Below are 24,615 nucleotides of genomic sequence, written 5' to 3'. Positions count from 1 at the left end.
GATATTTTCGTGTACTCAACACTTACTTGCTATACCTGTGTAGGTAACAATATATATTATGAAAATTTACTTACTAATTAAGTTAGTGTTTTAACTATTGGGCGGGTATACATGTTCAAATAATGAAAATATAATAAATTCGATATCTAAGTACCTAAGTTAATTGTTCAATATGAATGATTAACCAAAAGAACACATTTTGTCGCGCTTCTTTAACCATGTACGCAGCCTGTGGTAGTCTATAATTATCTGAAAACGCTTTCTAGCGCCTTGACAATACAGACATGTTCAGATAATTGTGAGCACCTTGGCGGCTATATCTGATGGCGACTACTAGAATACACCACGGGTAAAATGTCTTCACTGCATGCATCATAAACGCGTGTTTCGACTAACTGCAGGCTACGGGATACGTGATTATTAACCTTTTGGACGCCAATGACCGATATATCCGCACCGTAGGTTCAACGCCAAAGACCGATTAATCGGTCACAGACCACAGAGCAACATAGACCTACGTGCATATGCATAAAGTTCAATTTCAGTTTTGACACTTCGGTGACGTGGCGTCAGCGTGCCAACTTTTGTGTTTGACACGGCGTCGAAAAGGTTAAAGGACTTATAGTCTGTCTCTTGAAACGTTGAAAGGTTTATAGTTTGCCTAAATTCTGTATAACAGACCATCAAATTTCGAGACACGGTTAGCAGTTGATGATCGGGATGGATGGTTCTCTTGTCGAAGGCGCCAGGTCGGCGGCACTCGTGGCGTCAACGTGTCGGATCCGTGTCGGGTCCGTGTCGGATCCGTGTCGGGTCCGTGTCGGATCCGTGTCGGAGTTCACTCGATAGCGAGCTGGTCCAGCAGCAGGTCTGGCGGCGGCGGCAGGCCGGGCTGCAGCGTCACGGCCACGCCGCGGTTGAGCGACACGGCCGGGTAGAACGCGCCGCGGAGGCCCGTGAACGCGATCTCGCCCTGCAAACGGTCATTAGCTTATCGAGTGGTCGGGACTGAGCTTTCAAAACGGTCGTTAGTAACCTGAAGATCACAAACCAAACCGGAACCCTGACGCAAAATACATTCTCCTTTGGAGAACAGAGTCGCAATAGGGTATTTGACACATGTTGAATTTTATAACTAAATCTAGTTAAATAGATAGAAAAGGAGCAATTTATTACAATACAGCCCATCCAAGAATGTACAGGATCATAAAGTAATATTAAAAAAATTGAAATAATACATCTCTGCGATTTTTTCGTAAAAGTATTGCAGAAACATATGAAACATCAATAAATAAACGCGATTTTAACTGGTAAAATATATCACGCGCTACTTTCAATGAATGTGCGTCCAGAAACGTGAAGTTACTACAGATTCTGAATATGAACATGTGTAGCTAGTAGCAGCACGTAGGTAGGTGCGTTACCTGCGGGGTTATTCCCACTAGTTACCACCAAGTTGTTACCAGTGGTAACTACTGAGAATTTTTTTCCCACCTTTTACCACTGGTAACTACTGGGAAAAATTATTCCCAGTAGTTACCAATGGTAATAACTTGGTGGTAACTAGTGGGAATAACCTACCTGCGGGGTGTCGTCGACGGTGAACCGCAGCGTGCCCCTGCCGAGGTCGAGCAGCACGCCGACGGCGGCGCCGCGCGCCACGCCGCCGGCCGCGCGGCCGCCGTGCGCGCCGCCGTGCACGAACCAAGAGCGCCGCGCGTCGATGTACATCGCCCAGCCTAGCGCGTCGCTTCCTGCACATACAACAAAATAGAAGCAAATGTGAACACCTACTTGTCAATGACAACTGTCAATGGTTACTGGATACAGGCAATATCAGCTGTCACAACTGCCTGCCTACTTATAGAATAATAATATGATGTTAATTAACATGATGTTAAAATATTTTCATTAAGGAAACTGTAAGTCTAGTTTTAAGAAAATTTCCAGTGTTATATATAACTATAAAAGACTGTTTGTTTCTTGAATAAATAAATAAAATAAAATAAATAAATAAAGCCGAAAGCCGAGAAGGACAAGTCCAGTAAGTACCTAGACTTGGCTCACGAGATAACCGCCATGTGGTATGTTGATTCGACGATCATTGTCCCGATAGTTGTTTCAGCGAACGGTCTAATAGCGAAGAGTCTCGACCAACATCTTGAGAGACTCTCGCTAGGTGGTTGGATCAAGGGCCAGATGCAGAAGGCGGTGATCTTGGACACGGCGCGGATAGTCCGCCGGTTCCTGTCTCTGCAGCCCTGACCACCGGTAGCTTGGGCCTTGCCCCGCTGCTGGCGGCACCCTAGGTTAGGTTTTTTATAATGTGTTTATATGTATTTTGTATTGTTTTTGTAAGTGTTTTTGTATTTTATTTTTATATCCATATTATAAAATAACCTAACCTAAGATCAGAAATAAATAAAGTGTATAATAATAAATAAGCAGCATAAAAAACTATGATGCACACTTGACACTCTAGATCAGGGATGATTTTGGTTAAATATCCAGATGTTATTAGTAACTTAGCGGGGTCCAGTTATTCCATAAACGAAGAAAAGTACATGTAATGGCGGCAATAATGCCACCAAGGCATTCTGTACCAGTCAAACATTGGGTCAAGCAGAGACGTGTCATCACTACGATTTGCCAATATGAATACGAAAAAGTATCTGAAAAATGCTCATACCGAGTAAGTTTAGCACGGAAAGAAGTCTAAGAAATAAGTTTTTGACAAAAAATTCATTTTTGGTACAAGCTTTTATCACTGACTGTACTTTTCTTACGACAGACAACTAATACTCATCGAGACAATTCTAAAAACCCCTAACACAATTAGGTTGCGTTGTTTCATCACAGAGTTCCTATGGCCACCTTCTGTCTCCATCATCAGATCAGGTCGATGGTACCATAATATTGCATCGTCACCCGACTTACATGTGTATGCAAAATTTCAGCTCAATCGGAAACCGGGAAGTGGATCAAATTTAACTTGCAAGATTTGATTACAGACAATGGGACAGGTTTTTTTTTTTCTCTTTTTATCTGCAATCGGCTGTTTTAGCCATAATCAGATGTTATGTCTTTTTTGAGGGTTTTGAGAGGTATTCCATTAAATACTCTCTCTTGACTTTGATAGTATTTATCTTCTAGTGCCACTTAGTGCCTCTGGTCTAGTCGCAGTATTTGCCACCTTTTCAGCCTACTCGGATTGTCATTGGCGTTTACCAAGTCCCTTGCAAGTTCGTTTGTATGTTTTTTTAGTCGTTCTTTGTACTTAACACAATATCTGTTAACTTCCTCTTTGATTGTTGGAATCTTTAGGTATTCATGTATCTCTGTATTCTTTGCAAACCATGGTGCACATGTTACAGCCCTTAGGACGTTATTCTGAAACCTTTGCAGAATCTCGAGGTTTGAGTTACTGGCCGTTCCCCAGAGTTCAATCCCATATGTCCATATGGGATAACGGGACAGGTGAAACAAAATAAAAGCTTGTAAAAAAGATTAGTTACCGAGCATCTTGTCTTTAGCGACGTCGGCGCGCGCCACGCCGAAGGCGGGGTCGGCGTCGCCGTCGTAGTGGTCGAGCACGAGCCGCCAGTAGTGCACGCCGCGCGCCAGCGGCTGGTCGGCGAGCGCCACGCGCGGCTGCCAGCCCGCCGCGCGCGCCGACAGCCCGTCCGCCGACAGCGCCAGCCCCTCGCCCGCGCCGGCCGCGCAGCGCAGGTCCCACGTGAACCACGCCACTGGACAATACGGATGATGACACATGTTGAATTTTATAACAAAATCTAGTAAAATAGATAGCAAACGAGGAGTTTATCACAATAATGTGGATATTGAAAAATTACAGGACCAGGAGGAAGACCGTGACGAAAAACGAAAAAGACTTGTTAAGAAAGAGACAGGTTACATAATTGTACTTAAGACGATAGGGACATATAGCGATCGAGACGAATAAAGAATGAGTGACGAACACAGAATGAGACGGACATAAGAAATGAACGAAAAACGAATGGGACGAATTACGCTGATACCGTTTTTTTTAACTTCCAAAAACGATAAAAGTAAGGGTACCATTCGATTCCTTACATTTCATCCAAAAAAAATTGTATAGTAACTATATACATAAACGCATTATTTCACCGACAAAAACGCAATTTTCTTGTTTTGTCCATACTACAAGATGGGCGATGACGTCAAAGCCTCTGGCCGTTTTATATAGGGCGTTTCGCAAGTGAAGTGGGACTGTCGGACTTTGACTACAATTTCTGACTTTTGTGTTACTTTAATGTCCCATATAGACATTTGATCCTAAAAACAAACCCGATCGATTGATACCATAAAAAAAAAATTAGTCATGTAGCCTATTTCACGCATGTTTATATCGCTAAGGCCCACTTGCACCATCCTACAAACCCGGGGTTAAGCGATTAAACCGTTAACCAAGTGTCAAATTGTACTGGTAACCATGGTAACTCCAGGTTTAACCGGTTAACCCCGGGTTAGTGAAATGGTGCATGTGGCCCTAAACTAAGCGTATAAAATTAGGGAAAGGAGGCAAAACGATGACAATCAAATTTGAAATATATATTCAGTTCAGGCTTAAGCAAACAGGCCCCTGGGTGTTGCAGCGTTAGCAGAACTCGGCGATATGGTTTCGTTCTCGGAGTAATAATCCAATATGGAGTGGTGACACGCACTAATTTCTATGTGAAAAATTCTGCCGTTTTCGGCGCGGGGGGCGAGGAACGCACACAAATAATGTAAACACTAATGCATTTTTTGCATGCGTCGCTACACACGCACACGACAAAATTTACAAACATTAGCATAAACTATATTCACACAAATACAAGAACAAACACAGACAACCCTGTCCGTGAACGAGATGATGTCAGTTCTAAGTAAACGTAGAAGTGCGAGGGACTTGTCGATAATATTGTCGATATTTTATTGGCTGAATTTTAACTGTCTGCTTTAGTCAATTATAACCATTAAAAACATTACATGTAAAAAGGTGCAAGTCTCGCAACGCTTCTACTACAAAAAAGTTTTGAGATGTAATGCTAATTTGAAACCAAGTCGGTTATTTTAATCAGTGCCAGGGGGTGTTAAAACCGTATCAATAAGATATCTTTAATTTGTAATACGTATAATGACTTGGCCATCGCACGGCTGCATAATGACAAAAGGATCATCGTCACCTATTAAAAATAATTCTAATTGAACATAACGCTAGCGCTAATTGCAGTTTGAGCATTACACATATTTACGAGTACGGTACGAGTAAAGCATTATGTGCGATTGTCAAGTCATTGTATGTATTACAAATTAAAGATATCTTATTGATACGGTTTTAACACCCCCTGGCACTGATTAAAATAACCGACTTGGTTTCACATTACATCTCAAAACTTTTTTGTAGTAAAAGCGTTGCGAGACTTGCGCCTTTTTACATTAATGACCTGCCTAAAATATTTAATGAAACGTGTGTAATGTTTGCAGATGATATCTCTATTATAACATCTTGTAATGACAATGAAAACCTATGCGCTGACCTAAATAACATACTCACAAAACTCACACAGTGGATAAAAGAGCACAATTTAGAAATAAACTACACAAAAACTAAGATGATGCAATTTAGACCCAGACAAAAAGATCCCTTGCAAATATCATTCTCATTTATGGGAACCCAAATCGAGTGTGTCGATACTTTCACGCTCCTCGGATTAGACATCGACTCGCACCTGAATTGGAAGGCACATGTGATAAAAATTAAAAACAAACTGTCAACATTCATATACGCCTTAAGAGAACTAAAGAAATGCACCGACCTAAGAACAGCCCTCAATGCTTATTACGCATATGCCTACTCGTGGTTAAAATACGGTATTATACATTGGGGTGATGCTACAAACATTGAAGATTTGTTCATCCTTCAAAAAAAATGCGTACGTATTCTTGCCAACATCAAAAGCCCAGAGAGTTGTAAGCCGCTCTTTGTAAAACACAATCTACTGACCTTAACATCAATCTATATCATGTAAATTTGTTCGGAAATACCCTCAATTTTTCACAAAAGTCGATGAACAACCACGACGATACCCCGCGAGATACAAAAATAATTTGGCAATTACAACAAATACTAATTTAAAATTGTACCAAGCAAGTCCAAACATGATGGCTATAAAGATATATAACAAGCTCCCAGATAAATTAAAGAACGAAACATCTGAAAATAAATTTATACATAAACTTAAACAATTTCTATTAAATAAGAACTACTATAGCCTTCAACAATTTATTGATGATACCGAAGAAAAATGACAAAATAACGTCGGTCTGCCTCTATTCACAGCATTGTAATGCCCCTCTGGCCCTACGCATAATAATTTCCATTTACAATAAATTTATTCATTATATTTATATTTTAGCTTTATAACATTATTGAAATCAGGATCTTAAATTGCAAGTTGACAATTTTTTAGCATTAGCCTATTATTACAACCTACACAATAAGAAACGACCTCAATGAATTAAAATAATAGCTATTAATAATAAATTGACAAATTAGTACAAATAACCATTTGGCAATATATTGTGGACGCTATGTACTTAGACTTAGTTTTAAGCTTTGACGTCATTTATTTTTAATTTTTAATTTAATTTATTACTAATAAGTAAATGGTATTAATGTTATTATGCTGCCTTATAGACTAGCTTAGAATAGAATAGAATAATAATACTATTGTGTGCCCTAACAGGGTGTCATGATCTGACCATATACAATGTAACATCTAATGTACATGATAATACAATATGAAATAAATGAAATAATGTTTTTGATGGGATCTCATCTCTTTTTGTAGACAGTCCTTCTTTCGGGTACTCATACCCATACTATGTATACACATATCATAGCTAAACACATCTTTATTCGTACTCACATCGTACATACATCGTAGTGTACCTTTACCTACTATTTGTAGGAACTGCAACAGTAACTTTGTAATAGCATATATTTATATGGAATTACAAACTTACTTATGCAGTTCTTAGATATTTAAAACGTGACTGATATTGCAATATTTTTAGGTTTTCGATGGCTTGGTAAGCTGAAAACTACTTATGTTTAAAATGTATTGCATCTTTTGGAAATCTAAAAAAATAAATCAAAAAAACAATATATTTATAATGTTCATATAGATTTTATCGATATTGGTTTTTATGGTGCCCCATCACTAACTATGGTAGAGTGATACCAGAGTAATAAATTAAAAGTGCCTATTTATGGAAAATGACGGCAGTAAATACCTTAAAATAAATAAATTACAATACAAACATTGGACATGTCAAATAAAAAATATACGATAGAAACTAAGACAAAAATGAATTTTCAAACAGTAGTAGGGTAGGTGCGTTAGTTTTCGTCCAGCTCTAGTTTTCGTCCACTTGACGAAATTGAATATAAATCTACATTGCTGGGCCACTGGGTCACTGACACACTGTCTGACAACGAGGACATCGAGCGGGAGCGCCGAGCGCTGTGTGTCCGCTGTAACATGTTATCCCGCAGGTTCGCACGTGGCAGTAAAGAAGTAAAGTTAATTTTGTTCAAAGCTTTTTGTCAAACTTTCTACACGTGCGGTCTGTGGGCTAATTTTACGCAGCGGGCGTATGGCGCTCTGCGTGTCCAGTACAATGATGCATTTAGGATGCTGTTTAGGTTGCCGCGGTATTGTAGTGCCTCGGCAATGTTTGCTGAGGCTCGAACAGACTGTTTTTTCACCATAATGAGAAAGCGATGCGCGTCACTCCTCAATCGCAGCCGAAGCAGCACGAACAGCATCCTAAGTACGCTGGCGCAGCGTTGGGACTCGCCCCTGGTCAAGCGGTGTGTGCAGCTACACTCACCTGTTGCTGTTCCGCCGCGAAAGCTATAAATGTTTTGTTTTGTTTGTTTGTTTTGTCGTAATTATAATACTAACTATAGATATAAGTTATTGTAATACCTAACCCTATATATGGACTACATGTTCGAAATAAAAATATTTCATTTCATTTCATTTCATAACAATAACTATCTACATACCAAATTTCAACTAAATCGGTTCCGCCGTTATCGATTTCCCATACAAAATTCCACCCCCCTTTTCACCCCCTTAGGGGCTAATAATTTCAAGTTTTTGAATTTTTTTGTTGTTTGTGGACTAATACTATCTCACATACCAAATTTCAGCTTCGTAGGACTTCAGGAAGTACCCTAGAGGTTTTGATGATCAACAATGAGTGAATGACTCAGTGACGAAATCGGGGTTTTTTAGACATTAATAAAATCCAAAGTATAAGAGCTATGCAATTGAACATTTTTATGCTTAATAAGTCCACTATTGACATCATATCCCGAGAGTTTTGTTCATCTGGTATAATCCAAACCCAAGTTAAGAGGGTTCAAAAAAAATGACGAAGCGCTTCGAGAAAAGGTAGGTAGTGCCCTTGCGCTTCGCTTTGCTCGTCTTGGCGGGGGCACTACCGTGCCCCCAGATTCAGTTCAGGCTTAAACAAACAGGCCCCTGGGTGTTGCAGTGTTAGCAGAACTCGGCGATATGGTTTCGTTAGTGGAAGAGCAGCGCCACATTAACATTGAATGCAACCTTCCACAACAGACCAATTTCACGTATTTTCACGTAAAATAACCGTACGTAAGTGCATGTTTATAACGAAGAAGGATAAAGCTAAAAAAAACCGGCCAAGTGCGAGTCGGACTCGTGCACGGAGGGTTCCGCACCATCAACAAAAAATAGAGCAAAACAAGCAAAAAAACGGTCACCCATCCAAGTACTGACCCCGCCCGACGTTGCTTAACTTCGGTCAAAAATCACGTTTGTTGTATGGGAGCCCCACTTAAATCTTTATTTTATTCTATTTTTAGTATTTGTTGTTATAGCGGCAACAGAAATACATCATCTGTGAAAATTTCAACTGTCTAGCTATCACGGTTCGTGAGATACAGCCTGGTGACAGACGGACGGATGGACGGACGGATGGACGGACGGACGGACAGCGGAGTCTTAGTAATAGGGTCCCGTTTTTACCCTTTGGGTACGGAACCCTAAAAAGGAAATAGTTTATATACCTGATGAGGTCTGAAGGCCGATAATCTCGCTGTAAGGGCCCTCGCCGGCGCCGTTGAAGGCTTTAACTCGCGCGCTGTAGAGCGAGGCGTAGTGCAGCCCGTCCACCGTGCATATCGTCTCGCGCCCGCAGTACACCTCCTGTATCGTAAATTCGTAACATTGATTAATATAGATGGTCAAATGAGTTAGTCGGCAAAGCTTAGGGCCTTAGACTTTAGAGCTATTTCAATTTTTTTTTATTAGAACAAAAAAAAGGGTTTTAGAGCTTAACGTAAATTACTCTGAAAGAGTACTTCTGTTTAAAATTTTGCTCGTGGCTAATAGATATCCACAAAAGCGGCCAAGTGCGAGTCGGACTCGCCCATGAACGGTTCCGTATTTGGGGATTCATGACGTATTAAAAAAAAACTACTTACTAGATCTCGTTCAAACCAATTTTCGGTGGAAGTTTGCATGGTAATGTACATCAAATATTTTTTTAGTTTTTTCATTCTCTTATTTTAGAAGTTACAGGGGGGGGGGGGACACACACAATTTACCACTTTGGAAGTGTCTCTCGCGCAAACTATTCAGTTTAGAAAAAAATTATATTAGAAACCTCAAAAAAATGATATTAGAAACCTCAATATCATTTTTGAAGACCTATCCATAAATACCCCACATGGTATGGGTTTGATGAAAAAAAATTTTTGGGTTTCAGTTCTAAGCAGTGAAAGCATATAACTGGAAACCGCCTTTGGGAACATTACCGTTCAAATTCTCGGGCCAAATTAGCACACATACACAATTACGCCTACATTTAAATAAGACGATACGTTTACAGAGCCTGTCTCTATTACACTAACGTACACAGCTAAGTGTAGATGAAATGCATATAATGTCAATAACTACCAATCAGCGACATTAATCCGCTAATAACCTTCTTGCTGTACGTACTGGCCGCTGAGAATTCGCGGTTCATATTTGATTAGAATATGACTTGGACAGGGATAGGTTTATGCCATACATTGAAGAACCAGTCAAATAATTCACGTATAATAATTTAATGCAGATTAAAAGATAACTAGTTAAAATGTTGTTATGAAATTAAATGACAGACTAACTCAACATAATTAAATATTCATTGTTGTAGGTATAAATGTATTCCGCTATAATAAGTATTTTGTATATTTTATTATCAATCTGTATGGCAGTGCGAAGTCACGTTCAGAGCCCGTACCATGAGTCACTGACAGTGTCAAAACTGACATTTACGCTATCGAGAACGTAATTTACTTTCTATACATCTCGTTTGCACTAATATGCGAGTACGAGCGAGATGTATAGAAAGTAAATTACGTTCTCGACGGCGTTTGTCAGTGCCAAACTGATGGTAGCCGTACTGGTATAGTCTGTCCGTTTTTCTAAGATCAAGTACGCCATAGTAAATGTATGGCGAACTTGATCTTAGAAATCGGACAGGCTATACAGCCTGCAAAATTTACATGGGTAGGTACACGAATCGGGTCAAAAACATTTGAACAGGCGGAGTCACAATAAATCCCCACTTTCAGTTCCAATGGAAATATTTTATATGTATATAGCCGGTCAAGCAAGTTTGTCAGTAGAAAAAGGCGCATAATTACAATTTTGTATGGGACCATAACCGTTCGCGCGCTTACATTTTCTAAATTCGCCGCTCTTTTCTACTGACGGAAATGGCTTGAGAGAGAACCTACATATATGTGACAGTAGAGGGTGGATTAAAATGATCAACATTTTGAGATAATGTGTGTATTTGTTAAATTAATTCAGTGAAAGCGTGATAGAAAAAATGTATCTACATATAGGAGACCGGATATGATTATCTCACGGGTTATCTCATAAATAGAACATTATATATCTTGCCAGGCATCCACTCAATTTCATGTCTCTCTAATTGGACAGCTTTTTTCCATAGTTCTCTGCGAATAGCATATTGTGGGAATTTGAATGGAAAGTAATGTAAAATGACAATACCAAATTTGATTATTAATTTGAAATAACTAGGTAGTTTTTTTATAGCTCCATCTCATGAAATAAAAAAGGAAAATACTAATCTGTAAGAAGGAATTTATTACTACATTTATAATTACAGTGGAATCCGTTTATTATGACTCCGCTTATACTGACCAACCGCTTACTATGACGCAATTACTGTGCGAAGTTTGGTTTTCATATGAAATTCTTTGTGACAAAGTCGGATAAGATAACTTCGACCTATAAATACTATTTTTATGGAATTATGTCCGGTTATACTGACAAATTCGCTGGTTTTCGTGGCCGGCCCCACATCTTTCCCTGCGAGGACGTCTGTGGCGTTTAAATTGTTTTAGTTTTTACTCTCGGTGAAAGTTGATAATTGGTATAAGGTTAATAAAACTCATCTCTCACAAAATTGTTTGAGATTAATTTGGAAAAAATAAAATAAAAAGTTTATCAACTATGCTTTATATGACATCCGCTTAGGATTCTACTGTATATAGAAAATACCTAAACCAATCATAAGTTAATAAAATAGTCTACTTCATTTGGCATAAAACCATCCCTATTATCCTCGCAATTTAAAAAGTCGTATGTTGTTATGAAAGTCGTATGCAGTTGTTACGTTTTAGCTTAGCACGGTAGTATTGAAAAAATGTCGTCATGTTTATTCCAAATTTTACTGAAGTTATCTGTTTACTACAAGTGAAAAGTGATTCCACTGTCCTTGATATGAACTAAAACAACTTCTGCACCACTTCACGACACATGAAGACATTTTTAATTACAAAAAAACGTAGTTTTTATAAACCAATTTAGCCATCCGTCACTGACTGTCATCTCGGCCGCACTGAAGTTGCCAATCGAACACTCTGTAAGCACTGCCTACAATCGAATACTTTACGTTGGGTCATAATTGAGCGGACAGAATACTTCCATGGTTTATATGCGTTCACTGGTTCTAAGTATGGGGAACCCCCAAAAAAAATTTTTATTTTTATTTTTGTGTGAAAATCTTAATGCGGTTCCCAGAATACATCTACTTACCAAGTTTCAACAGTATAGGTCTTATAGTTTCGGAAAAAAGTGGCTGTGACATACGGACGGACGGACAGACAGACAGACAGATAGACAGACATGACGAATCTATAAGGGTTCCGTTTTTTGCCATATGGCTACGGAACTCTAAAAACTAGAATGAATGCAAGCTTGCAGGACCAAGCGTCGCTGTACACTCCCCTATTCTAAAACCGGTTTAAATTCATAATGAGTTAATGACAGGTCACGAGGTTATCTCTATTATAATTTAGCCCCTCGTTTTGTAAAATTTGAATTTGGATCCTGCAATCTGAACCTAATCCTTGCATTAAGTACACCTACTTATTTCACTAGACTTATATCGACCGGGATATGAACTATATACCGGGTTCATCTCCCGGTCGATATAAGTCTAGTGAAACTAACCGTGAATCATTCAAAACTGTCACCTACATTTTTATTTAAGTACAGAACTTATTTCACAATGTTACCTGATTAGTCCGTTATGGTTTAGTTTAGGTCAAACCTTGCAAGCAATCCAAATCCCGTGTTCGATTGAGCCTAAACTTAGCATAGGTACGTAGGTAAGGTATGCTCTCTACAGTCTACATGTCATACGAGGGGCGTTCAAAATATTCTCGGTATTGATATCTTACGACCTCTTCTAAAATTTCTTTCGTTACTGGCCGCTAAGGTTTATTCATTGACATTAAAAAAAAGTATAATTCGAACCGAGATGGTCTTTTGTTTTTCTGCAATTGCTGAACAAACATGAACATCATGTGCGAATTGACAATGTTAACTAAATTAGAACATCGATGCGTGATAAAATTCTTGACAAAACAGGGTAAAAATCAAAAAACCATAAAAGAGGAAATGGATTGTGTTTACCGTGAGTCTGCTCCTTCTTTATCTACCATTCAAAAGTGGTCAAGCGAGTTTAAACGCGGAAGGGAGAGTATTGAAGATGACCCTAGACCTGGCCGGCCTGTAGTAGCTACTTCACAAGAAAATATTGATAAAGTGGAAAAACTTATATTGGAAGATGGTCGAGTGAAGGTAAAATCTATAGCACAAGTAACCAATCTCTCTATTGGTACCGTACATGATATTATACATGACCATCTTAATATGTCAAAAGTAAGTGCAAGATGGGTTCCGCGAATGCTGACTCGGCTTCAAAAAGACATGCGTGTAGCTTGTTGTTCCGATTTTATTGACCTGTGCGGTGAAAATCCTGATGAGGTGCTGCAAAGAATAGTTACTGGAGATGAAACCTGGGTTCATCATTATGACCCAGAGGGTAAACAAGAGTCCATGCAGTGGCACATTAAGGGTTCAGCTCATCCCAAGAAGTTCAAGGTCATCCCTTCAGCTGGCAAGGTCATGGCCACGATATTTTGGGATTGTGAAGGAGTATTACTAATCGATTATAAAGAAAAAGGTGTAAATATCACAGGACAGTACTACGCTAACATTCTACGTCAATTAAAGGATGTAATTAAAGAAAAGAGGCGAGGAAAGTTAACCAAAGGTATTCTGCTTCTGCATGACAACGCCCCCGTCCATACTGCTCATATTGCCAAGGCAGCTATTGTTGAATGTGGGTTTAAAACTGTTACTCACCCACCGTATAGTCCGGACTTAGCCCTCAGCGACTTCTTTTTGCTCCCCAATCTTAAAAAGGATCTGCGTGGAAATAAATTTTCTGACGATGAAGCATTGAAGGCGGCAGTGGAGGAGCATTTTTACACGAAAGATAAAAAATATTTTTACGAGGGATTAAAAAAAATAATTGATCGATCTTTTAAGTGTATGAACATAGGGGGGGAGTATATTGAAAAATAAAAATATCAAACTTTTCGTACTTGTTTGTTTTCATTCTCATACCGAGAATATTTTGAATACCCCTCGTATGTGTATAGTGCACTCACCCGGAAGGGCCCGCCGCGGCCGTCGTCCAGCTCGAGCACGTACCCGCGCACGGCGGCGGGCGCGGGCGGCGCGCGCCACGCCAGCGTGCACGAGCACCCGCGCGCCGCGCACGCCTCCACCGCCATCGTCGGCGCGCCCGGGGCTGCAACACGACCATAGACTAGGAATCCTCTAGACTGAGTTTAGAGCAATTATTTCATGAAACCGATGCTGCCAAAAATACGGGGGTGCGGGGGGACGAGGTGAGCGAATCCCGTGCCGTGATTGGTCCGTTCAAAGACACGGACCAATCACGACACGGGATTGACTCGAAGATGGAGTAAAACTACCGTATGAGTGGCAGAGGGGGTAGCGTTACTATGCTCAGTCTAGAGGATGTCTTGTCTGTGAACACGACACTTCATTTACCCTTTCAACGCCAAGAACACCCAAGTCCGTGGCGTAGGTAACCTTCACACTTTCAAGGTTAACATTAGCTCGCTTGCGCCTGGGACCTTGGCGTGTCAGTGACGTTTTATGTTTAAGTATAACGTAAATTGTTTAAAAGGGTTAACGAAGGACTCTTACATGGTACAAGACTATACCTTAGGATAAAAATCCTTCCAATCATCAAATGTCGTTTTCTCCTGGGCGCTTTATCAGTTCATGATCATCCTATACATGAGTTCCAATTCCAAGCAAAGAGTAATAATCTGTATTTCTTATTAAAATCGACGACGAAGAAGCGCTGGTGGCCTAGCGGTAAGAGCGTGCGACTTGCAATCCAGAGGTCGCGGGTTCGAACCTCGGCTCGTACCTCGTACCAATGACCACGTACCAGTCGCTTTTCGGTGAAGGAAAACATCGTGAGGAAACCAGACTAATCCCAATACGGGCTTAGTTTACCCTCGGGGTTATAAGGTCAGATGGCAGTCGCTTTCGTAAAAACTAGTGCCCACGCCAATTACTGGGATTAGTTGCCAAGCGGACCCCAGACTCCCATGAGCCGTGGCAAAATGCTGAGACAACGCGAGGAAGATGATAATTAAAATCGACGGCTCGACGCTTTGTATACGAGCACTGATCCGGAGTGACGATATTCGCTCATTACATCGTATCAAATTGCAAACATTAAATCTTCCAAAACCGATTAATCATCAAATCCGCTAATCAAACTCGTGAGAGTAATACATAATATAATAAACATGACACTGATACTTGTACGCGCGGGCTGTAATATGAGATCAGTTACGTATAGGTACGTATGTTGAGTGTGGCCGAAAGCCAGCCGCGCGCGGTTATTTCGCGCACTTCGACCTATTTACCTAATTTCAGTTCACAAATGAGCACAAACCACAGGTATTCCTCTGTAGATTGTATAAACAAGATCGTTCGTAATAATATTTCTATTAGCTTTATTTATTTTCGATTTGAGGTGCGTTAAAATGAAAAACCGTTGACTCGTATCTTCTGAATGAAATCTTTGCTTGAATTATTTTCCATTAATACATTTTCATGAAGTAGGAGAATATAGATTATTCAGATATCAATGCGAAAATAACGGTCTGTCTGTTTGTTGTTACTTCTTCACGCCTAAACCGCTGAACAGATTTAGATGATATTTGGTGTGGAGATAAGTTTGAGGAAGGGCATAGGATAGTTGTTTATTAATCATTATTTCACGCAGACGAAGTTGTGGGCAAAAACTAGTTATTTATATACAATTTAATCGGAAAATACAGAACACATATTGTTCTATTCTGCATATCGCCATACCTGAGGATCCCATTTCCTTTTCGTCCGCTGCATTCCAAATGTGAGCATTAAAATAGCACAAAGTTATATTCGGCAACCGTTTTATGAACAGTTTGTTGTTAAAACGGGTTCATCTTATTTATAAACCAGATTACGGAGTTTCCTGTTAAACAGACTTTGACGACTGTTTATAATCGTATGTAAACTTCGCCCACCAATAATTTCTCACACTAGCTGTGACCATAATTAGTGTGATTATTTTGTCAGATATGCCAAAAATGCAACAGTATGCACCCCTGTTTAACAGCTTGAAAATGTACATGCTAAAAAAATATTATAATTAGTGTCCAACTAAAACGTGATTTTTTGCGGACCGATCAAACTTTGCATGGGATTTTTTTGTTTCAGTGAAACCAAAACTGGAGGTTCGGCTTTGACTTACTTTCGGCCGAAACCGGAACATTAGACGTGTTAAAATCGTTAAAAAAAGACGTTTTTATTTGAGACATACACAATATGAACAATGAAACACTTAAGTCGTACCTAAATTACGGCGCGGCCGAATGGTTCGGCAGTTTTTTGGCCGAAACCGAACCTTCGGCCGAAACATGATTATTATGCCGAAACCTGCTAAACTCCTCCTAAACTAATTATAATGTAATTTGTAATTACAAACCTTGTTCTCAACGCAGGCTTAGTTAATGGAAGTGACTTTTCTCTGAGGCCGCTCCATTGATGCTGCTGACGCAGATGGCGGTGGCCTCAGCAACTTGCACAGCGTGCTGCTCGTCTCTCGCGTCCGTGCTGACAGCTGCCGTCTCTCTCACACACACGGGGGGGACTCACGGATGCACTCGACGAAGTTCATGGCGCGCACGGTGCGCAGCACGGGCTCGATGTCCAGCGTGAGCTCGGGCGGCTGCGGCGGCGGCTCCAGCGCCGCGCACAGCGTGCCGCTCGTCTCTTGTGCTCGTGCTGACAGCTGCCGTCTCTCTCACACACACGGGGGGACTCACGGATGCACTCGACGAAGTTCATGGCGCGCACGGTGCGCAGCACGGGCTCGATGTCCAGCGTGAGCTCGGGCGGCTGCGGCGGCGGCTCCAGCGCCGCGCACAGCGTGCCGCTCGTCTCTTGTGCTCGTGCTGACAGCTGCCGTCTCTCTCTCACACACGGGGGGACTCACGGATGCACTCGACGAAGTTCATGGCGCGCACGGTGCGCAGCACGGGCTCGATGTCCAGCGTGAGCTCGGGCGGCTGCGGCGGCGGCTCCAGCGCCGCGCACAGCGTGCCGCTCGTCTCTTGTGCTCGTGCTGACAGCTGCCGTCTCTCTCACACACACGGGGGGACTCACGGATGCACTCGACGAAGTTCATGGCGCGCACGGTGCGCAGCACGGGCTCGATGTCCAGCGTGAGCTCGGGCGGCTGCGGCGGCGGCTCCAGCGCCGCGCACAGCGTGCCGCTCGTCTCTTGTGCTCGTGCTGACAGCTGCCGTCTCTCTCACACACACGGGGGGACTCACGGATGCACTCGACGAAGTTCATGGCGCGCACGGTGCGCAGCACGGGCTCGATGTCCAGCGTGAGCTCGGGCGGCTGCGGCGGCGGCTCCAGCGCCGCGCACAGCGTGCCGCTCGTCTCTTGTGCTCGTGCTGACAGCTGCCGTCTCTCTCACACACACGGGGGGACTCACGGATGCACTCGACGAAGTTCATGGCGCGCACGGTGCGCAGCACGGGCTCGATGTCCAGCGTGAGCTCGGGCGGCTGCGGCGGCGGCTCCAGCGCCGCGCACAGCGTGCCGCTCGTCTCTTGTGCTCGTGCTGACAGCTGCCGTCTCTCTCTCACACACGGGGGGACTCACGGATGCACTCGACGAAGTTCATGGCGCGCACGGTGCGCAGCACGGGCTCGATGTCCAGCGTGAGCTCGGGCGGCTGCGGCGGCGGCTCCAGCGCCGCGCACAGCGTGCCGCTCGTCTCTTGTGCTCGTGCTGACAGCTGCCGTCTCTCTCACACACACGGGGGGACTCACGGATGCACTCGACGAAGTTCATGGCGCGCACGGTGCGCAGCACGGGCTCGATGTCCAGCGTGAGCTCGGGCGGCTGCGGCGGCGGCTCCAGCGCCGCGCACAGCGTGCCGCTCGTCTCTTGTGCTCGTGCTGACAGCTGCCGTCTCTCTCACACACACGGGGGGACTCACGGATGCACTCGACGAAGTTCATGGCGCGCACGGTGCGCAGCACGGGCTCGATGTCCAGCGTGAGCTCGGGCGGCTGCGGCGGCGGCTCCAGCGCCGCGCACAGCGTGCCGCTCGTCTCTTGCGCGCGCGCTGACAGGATGCTGCCCACCTGTGTACAATTATCGCTATGTTAGGGGGCAGTTGCCCTAACCTTTTTAGTGCTATCAAAAATATTATGGTAGTTATCCATACTGCTATGTCTCAACAAATATAAAGAGTTCTAGGAATATACACACGGCTGTTGAAGTCTATATTGGTGCAGGATGCTATTTCGGTAATGTAGCTCATAACAAAGTATTTTTAAAATAAAAAAGGTTCATAAGGGGCCCTAGCTAAGATGAAATTTGTCATTATTGTTAATAGAAAACGCCAATCGTAACATAAATAATGTACGAAAATAGTCACGTTACGTTACGTATCCCGATTTTCTTGGCTAGGCCCCCTGGTCTGCCTTAAGAAACACTTTTAAGGTAATCATCTTTTAACCTTAAGACTTAATTCTCTTTGCCTTAAGTCACTGGGACACATGATGGTATCATTTTGATGCACTATACATAAGCAAAACAAGGCTCGATTGTGGTAAACCTCGCCTTTTAAGTACAGATATATATGTATTGTACCTAATTGATATATGACTCACTTAGCTTATTTTAATCTGTCTAATCTAAACAAGAAATATTTGTTTATGTACCTTTTCCAACATAACAAATATCTATCTAATACATTATTCGTCAAAAACAACTTTGATAATATTGAATAAACAATAAAACATAATAATAATAACCTATACAGTGATACATTATATTCAATACATTACATCCATATAATTCGTAGCAAAGCATAGCTTTATTGATTAGCCTGAATAGTGATTTGATATTAGATATCAGTGACACATATTGATAAACAATCGCTACACTACACACGCGCCTTCAGATATCAGACTATAAATTTAGCTATGACTAGTATTCTAGGCTAATGTTTACTTTATCTGTTATGTAAAGATCTGTTAGAGAATTCCTTTATACTGATGACATAACACGGCTTTGTATCAAAGATGGCCTACTTATTACAAATACCTAATACATTATGATACACAGTATCCTTTATAAATGTTTTGCATGGTCGTTATTAGTTTATTTTATTCTATTCTATTTTTAGTTTGTTTAAATTTTAATAATATATTTTATTCTCATAAAATTCTATGTAAATTTTCTATAAGTGTCACTTACCTAACCGAATTTATTTATTAGTTATTGCGTTCAAAAGTTACTGGACTACTTTAATCTTTTGTAATGGTGTATGTGTAGCACCTGTCAGCATCTCAATGTACAAATGTTGCAGCACTTAAGCTTGTCTATTCAAAGCCTGGGCGAATTCGGTACGTACGCTTACCAAATTCGCGTAGTGGCACGGTTTTCAAGTCTGTTAATTCTGATAATTACCTGTAGGAAGGCAGCATGGTCAGCCTCCTTAAGTGCCTCAATGGAGAAGTGCAGCAGCGCCGTGGCCTCCCTGAGCTTGTGCGAGGCCTGCGCGGACCTGGCCCGCGCGTCGGCCGCGGCCTGGGCGCGGGTCGCCCTCGCTGCCCGGACCAGCTCCTCACGCCGCTGACCCAGGGCGCGGGATACCTCCGCGCATGCTTGTTCTATCTGCCGCTCTAGCTCGGAGCATGATTCCTATGAAACATACATGATATAATGCATTATACTATGTATTTATTTAGCTAGCTAGGTTATGACCTATGAACAAGTTTATATTTAGTGTATCAACAAAATATTGCCTCAATCTCCATTATAATATAAGATCTATGATGCAGTTCCTTTTCCCTAGAAAAATGTCTTAATGTAATTTGGCAGACCTATATATAAAAAGGTTTGTTTTTTTTATTTATTTTGACTTTGGTCCACAGATGAGATCAACAATTGCTAAGCACATACAAATAATTATGTAAATTTATTTAGATGGGTACTAATATATATTAAGTGAATTGTATTCCACTTTAAGGCTCATTTTAATTCCATTAAATCAGAGGCTTAATGGCACCCAGACTAGTTATGAAATCGATCTAATAAGAATTTATCACCACACCAGCTTGCAAAGGATCAGTTTATTCTTCAAAAACAGAGTTACATTTTATTTGTTGGTTTGCTTGCTCAATATTAGAATGAGGGGTTAAACAACAATTATGCCCCCTTGTAAAAAAAAATGTAGTCTATATTAGATATAGATGTATATTTAATATTTACCCATACCCATAATGATTTATGATAAAAATTCTATTTTTGTTAGACAAGTTTGGTTCATAATTATGGTGTTATTTAAATGCTTGAATACCCACAGTCTACACAATTGCAAGGAAATACATTAAACCATGGATAACTGTAGAATACTTACACCTACTTGTTCACTTGAGCCTTTTACTACTTGGATATATTCAGTCATAGCCTTGGCCTTCTCTGAAAGCTGTTGTAATACTTGTGAGAGTTCAGTCTGAAAAAAATAATCTGTTATAGGATATGAGGTAAAGGTACTGAACAACACAGAGCACAAAAACATTACATTGTAATGAATGTTAAATACAATATAATGTAGATTACCTTATGTGCTCTAGCAGCACTTGATAGGGGCTGTGTGACATGTGAAGAGTGCCTTTCAGCCACACATCGCTGGCACACAGGGACTAGACAGCTGTTGCAGTACAGCACCGGTGGTGAGCCATGGTCAGAGCATGTTGTGCCCAGAGTTCTCAGCTCGTGTTGAGCAAGAGGGCCACGGGTGGGATGCCATGCATCCCTGCAGCCAGCGCAATACCGGACCGAGCACTGCTCACACCGCACAACTGCCGCTCGGCGCTCCCCCTCGCACATCTGACAGGCCTCCTCTGCCGGCGGGGCTCCGGCCACGCCACCGAAACGCTCAACAATAGTTCGCATAACGCGAAACGGCGGAAGACCTTCAGCCCCATTGTCATCTAGAAACACTTGCTTGTTGCATGTAGGACATGATAAAGTGAATGCGGCGCTCTGGTACGCAGCGGCGGCGGGCGTGCCCGCGAAGCTGTTAGGCCGCGAGCCGCAGACCACACCGCTGTCCGTCTCACTCGACACCGACGCCTTGTCCGCCTCCTGATAGTCAGTCGATGAAGCACCGTCATTCTCATGTACCGGACTTTGCAGATTCACCCCACATAAACGACAAAGAGCATGCCCGCAGGGCAGTAGCACTGGTTCTCGGTAAAATTCCTTACAAACGAAGCACCGTAATTCTTCTTCCATTATTGGGCCTAGTACAAAACGTGTTTCCTGAGCACTGCACCCATCAAATTCCGCTTATTATAGGTTTGTTAACGAATTGCTTATTATTTTTTCTAGTGTTGCAAAATAGTAGTAATAAAAACCAGGGTCACTGGTAAATGCCGCGGCCCTCATGGACGTGATCATGTTGCACAAAACTTTGTGTTCCCTAACTAATAATTATATTAAGACGTGTAGATTAAGTAACTAGTATGCTGTAAGTACTAAGTCAAATTCTTCTTTCGTTTATTTTATCTTAATCAATTGTTACACCTGTCATGAACTAAATACTTTTATAAAAATAAACAATGGTTACAACATAATAACCCAAATGTAAGTCGTTGAATGAATTTGAATGAAATTACTGATTGACTGAACTGAACGGTTTGTAGTCTATGGTCTGTAGGGATGTGAAATGGTTGGGATGGGAATTGAATGGAACGATTGAAATGAGCGCTTTATTGAATGTGAAAGTAAGCCCCCTCATACTCGTGCGCGAATCGAGTCGAGTTCGCAGATATAGTTTGTCAAAGGACTGTCTCATTTCAAACATAGACAGAAAGAATCATACTATCTTTGTCTTACACTAGTACGAGCACCCAAAAGAAAAGGATGAGTATAGTTTTCCTGGTTCTTACTGACTGACAAATTAGTTTGACCAACTATAGTTTTGACGTCTGTGAATAATGGAATCTACAGACGTAACATTATCAAATTTTCCGGGACACCGGACAAGAACAAAGTCGCGTATATTGCTATCTCACACTGACTCGCTATGGCACATTGGCATGTTTTTTGGGTGTTTGTTTGTTATTAACCTTTATTGTTGTTTTGACACTGACGTTCGAAGGAGTTGCGGCTTGATAAAATTATGTTTTTACTACTTTTCACTTGTTATACGGTAACTGTATAACGTATTTCATTAGTTAAAATATACCTTACTTTTAAGAATTCATTGTTAAGTTAAATTGTATTGCGACCACATTAAAAAGTAATAGGATTTCAACAACTTCAAAACCAGGAACAATGGAAGCCCTATCATCAGATGATAGTTGCGATTCCGAAATGAAGAATATGAAAAGTCAGCTAACCGGTAATCATCCGTCCATTTTGCTAAATATAAAGTAGGATTATTCTTTCTACCTCAGAAATGCGTTGTTACTATCTGACGGGTTGTTTCGAACATGCTGTAGGTATATAATATATAAAGCCTTTTGTACATATAACTCATCTAATATTTTCATAGAATTGATTTTCTTAGTGAAAAAAAAAAAAACTAGCGTTGACATCCTTTTTAATTTTTTTAAAACAACTGATTCTGGGTCTCGGGGGGGGGGGGGGGGTTGAAACAAATTTCCTATTGACAACTTAAAAATTAACAATTTTATTTTTGCAGAGTTTGGATTAGAGGATGAAAACCTAAGCAAAGAAGAAATGAGTGATTTATTAAAAGCTTTGAAAAATTCTAAGTCAACTGCTGTGGAGGATGAAATCTCTCGACAAAAGGTGACAACGGCAAACAAGCTTGGTCTACCTCATATTAGCTAACACTGTGTCACACAGCAGTTGCTTTCCCTGTATACATAAATAAGCAATTTACTGTGTAACTGGAGCTACCTAATTATCAATTACAATCAGGAACATCTAGTTGCTATACTATGACTTGATCAATTTAAATTATTTTTCTACTGATAAACTCCACTTCAATTCCCTGTTAGGAAGCAGTACTAATCATTCAGGATGCCAGCTGTAGTTGCATTTATTTAGTAAATATTTTTGTCATAGGTATTTAATTACATAATTAACTACTGGTTTATCATTGGCCTCTTTACCCTACTTGTATACTTACAGGATGAAGTGATGGAATGCGATGCAGCACCTAGGAAGCAGATGAAGAGGAGGTATTTAAATGTAAAGGACAGAAGAATGCCATGGAGTGTGCTACCCAGCAACATCACGCAGGCCGAGAAGGCCCAGGCCCTGGCTGTTTACATCAAAATGATGTCCATAAACAACTACCGCCAAGCTAGACTCTCTGCTAATTTTACAGTGTGGCCTCCTCCAATTCAGATTGTGGAGGAAACGACCAGAGTTCAGCCTGTCCGGTCAACAAGAAGCGGACGCTCTGTGCCTGTCTACGCAGGTTTTGACGATGACTCTTCCGATCTAGATTTTGTTATTACTAAGACTAAAAAGAGAAAGATCTCCAACAGTGATACAAACGATAAAGATGGAGTATATTCTAATAAAGTGATTAGTTTAAAACGTAAACCTTCCAAAGATGAGAACATGAGGCCAGTAAAAGAGCAGAAAATGAATGCAGTCCAGGAGTGCAATAATGAAACTGTTGCAGGAAATAGTTTAAAGCCTAAAAAGGAACTTTTCACTTTAATTGAAGACTGAACTTGCAACTTTGGTCCCTCAATATAGTTATTGCTAGTTGCAACTAATTTAATTTACCCAATTGTTGTAAGTGTGGTGCATAGAGACATACAATACCTATATGTTATTATTTTATTAGCTTATATAATAAAGAACTTAGTTTGCGAAAATAAAAGTTCAAAATTTGCTAAATGGTTTGTTATTCTACAGGTTTACAGACCAAAGATGAGAAATAAATAGTTTGTAACTCCAGAAGGTAGCTCCTATGTGTATGTCCTTAGTCAGATTATATTTGGATGGATAAAAATTATAATTGGGCATGATACCATTATTAGAAAAGGATGCAGAATAATATTATATCAGTAAGTAAACACTTTACTTGATATCATTTTCGATGACACTTTATTTGACATTCATTGCCAATTTGCCAGCAACCCGCAAGGCTGGTTCTTTGTTCGTAGGCGTTAGTAGTTCGTAGGAGTTATTTACTGAGAGAAGATGGCATGTGCAACTGTTCTTAACTAGGTATCGGGAATCGGGAACTCTTATAAACAAGTTTAAATACCTACTCTTACCTCGGTACCTATTACTTCGTTTTTTTAGCATTAGAAAAAAGGTAAACAATCTGTTGTTAAACGCTTTGGGTTATTCCCACTAGTTACCACCAAGTTGTTACCAGTGGTAACTACTGGGAATTTTTTTCCCACCTTTTACCACTGGTAACTACTGGGAAAAATTATTCCCAGTAGTAACCACCAACTCGGTTTAGACTTTAGTGGTAACTACTGGGAATTTTTAATCCCAGTAGTTACCACCAAAACTTTGTTAAAGTTAAATACTA

General features: G+C 41.0%; 2 protein-coding genes across 2 annotated transcripts; one reads left to right on the top strand and one right to left on the bottom strand.

Annotated features, from left to right (window-relative positions):
• Positions 1–822: 822 nt before the first annotated feature.
• On the bottom strand, positions 823–21,735 carry LOC134651823 (E3 ubiquitin-protein ligase TRIM9). The gene is made up of 10 exons (XM_063506941.1): positions 20,697–21,735; positions 20,494–20,589; positions 19,542–19,775; positions 18,061–18,208; positions 15,876–15,902; positions 14,120–14,262; positions 9,146–9,284; positions 3,516–3,749; positions 1,582–1,754; positions 823–973 (listed from the first exon to the last, which is right to left on the bottom strand). The coding sequence occupies exons 1-10, from the start codon at positions 21,372–21,374 to the stop codon at positions 839–841; spliced, it is 2,007 nt and encodes a 668-aa protein (XP_063363011.1). The 5' UTR covers positions 21,375–21,735; the 3' UTR covers positions 823–838.
• A 494-nt stretch (positions 21,736–22,229) lies between these two features.
• Positions 22,230–23,966, top strand: LOC134654004 (uncharacterized). The gene is made up of 3 exons (XM_063509376.1): positions 22,230–22,485; positions 22,789–22,898; positions 23,244–23,966. Exons 1-3 carry the CDS (start codon positions 22,419–22,421, stop codon positions 23,793–23,795), a joined length of 729 nt encoding a protein of 242 aa, XP_063365446.1. The 5' UTR covers positions 22,230–22,418; the 3' UTR covers positions 23,796–23,966.
• Positions 23,967–24,615: the final 649 nt, after the last annotated feature.

The sequence above is a fragment of the Cydia amplana genome, chromosome 1 (genome assembly GCF_948474715.1).
Source record: "Cydia amplana chromosome 1, ilCydAmpl1.1, whole genome shotgun sequence".
Taxonomy (NCBI): Eukaryota; Metazoa; Arthropoda; class Insecta; order Lepidoptera; family Tortricidae; genus Cydia; species Cydia amplana.
This window is presented reverse-complemented; position numbering and strand designations above follow the sequence as displayed.

Excerpts from the sequence above, each read along its gene's own strand:
- LOC134651823 (XM_063506941.1), bottom strand. The coding sequence starts at position 21,374 with ATGGAAGAAGAATTACGGTGCTTCGTTTGTAAGGAATTTTACCGAGAA. Across the intron at positions 9,285-14,119 it reads GCCGCGGCGGGCCCTTCCGG|GAGGTGTACTGCGGGCGCGA; the intron begins GTGAGTGCACTA and ends TTTACGATACAG. Across the intron at positions 974-1,581 it reads CCGTCGACGACACCCCGCAG|GGCGAGATCGCGTTCACGGG; the intron begins GTAGGTTATTCC and ends GACCGTTTGCAG.
- LOC134654004 (XM_063509376.1), top strand. The coding sequence starts at position 22,419 with ATGGAAGCCCTATCATCAGATGATAGTTGCGATTCCGAAATGAAGAAT. Across the intron at positions 22,486-22,788 it reads TATGAAAAGTCAGCTAACCG|AGTTTGGATTAGAGGATGAA; the intron begins GTAATCATCCGT and ends TTATTTTTGCAG. Across the intron at positions 22,899-23,243 it reads ATGAAATCTCTCGACAAAAG|GATGAAGTGATGGAATGCGA; the intron begins GTGACAACGGCA and ends GTATACTTACAG.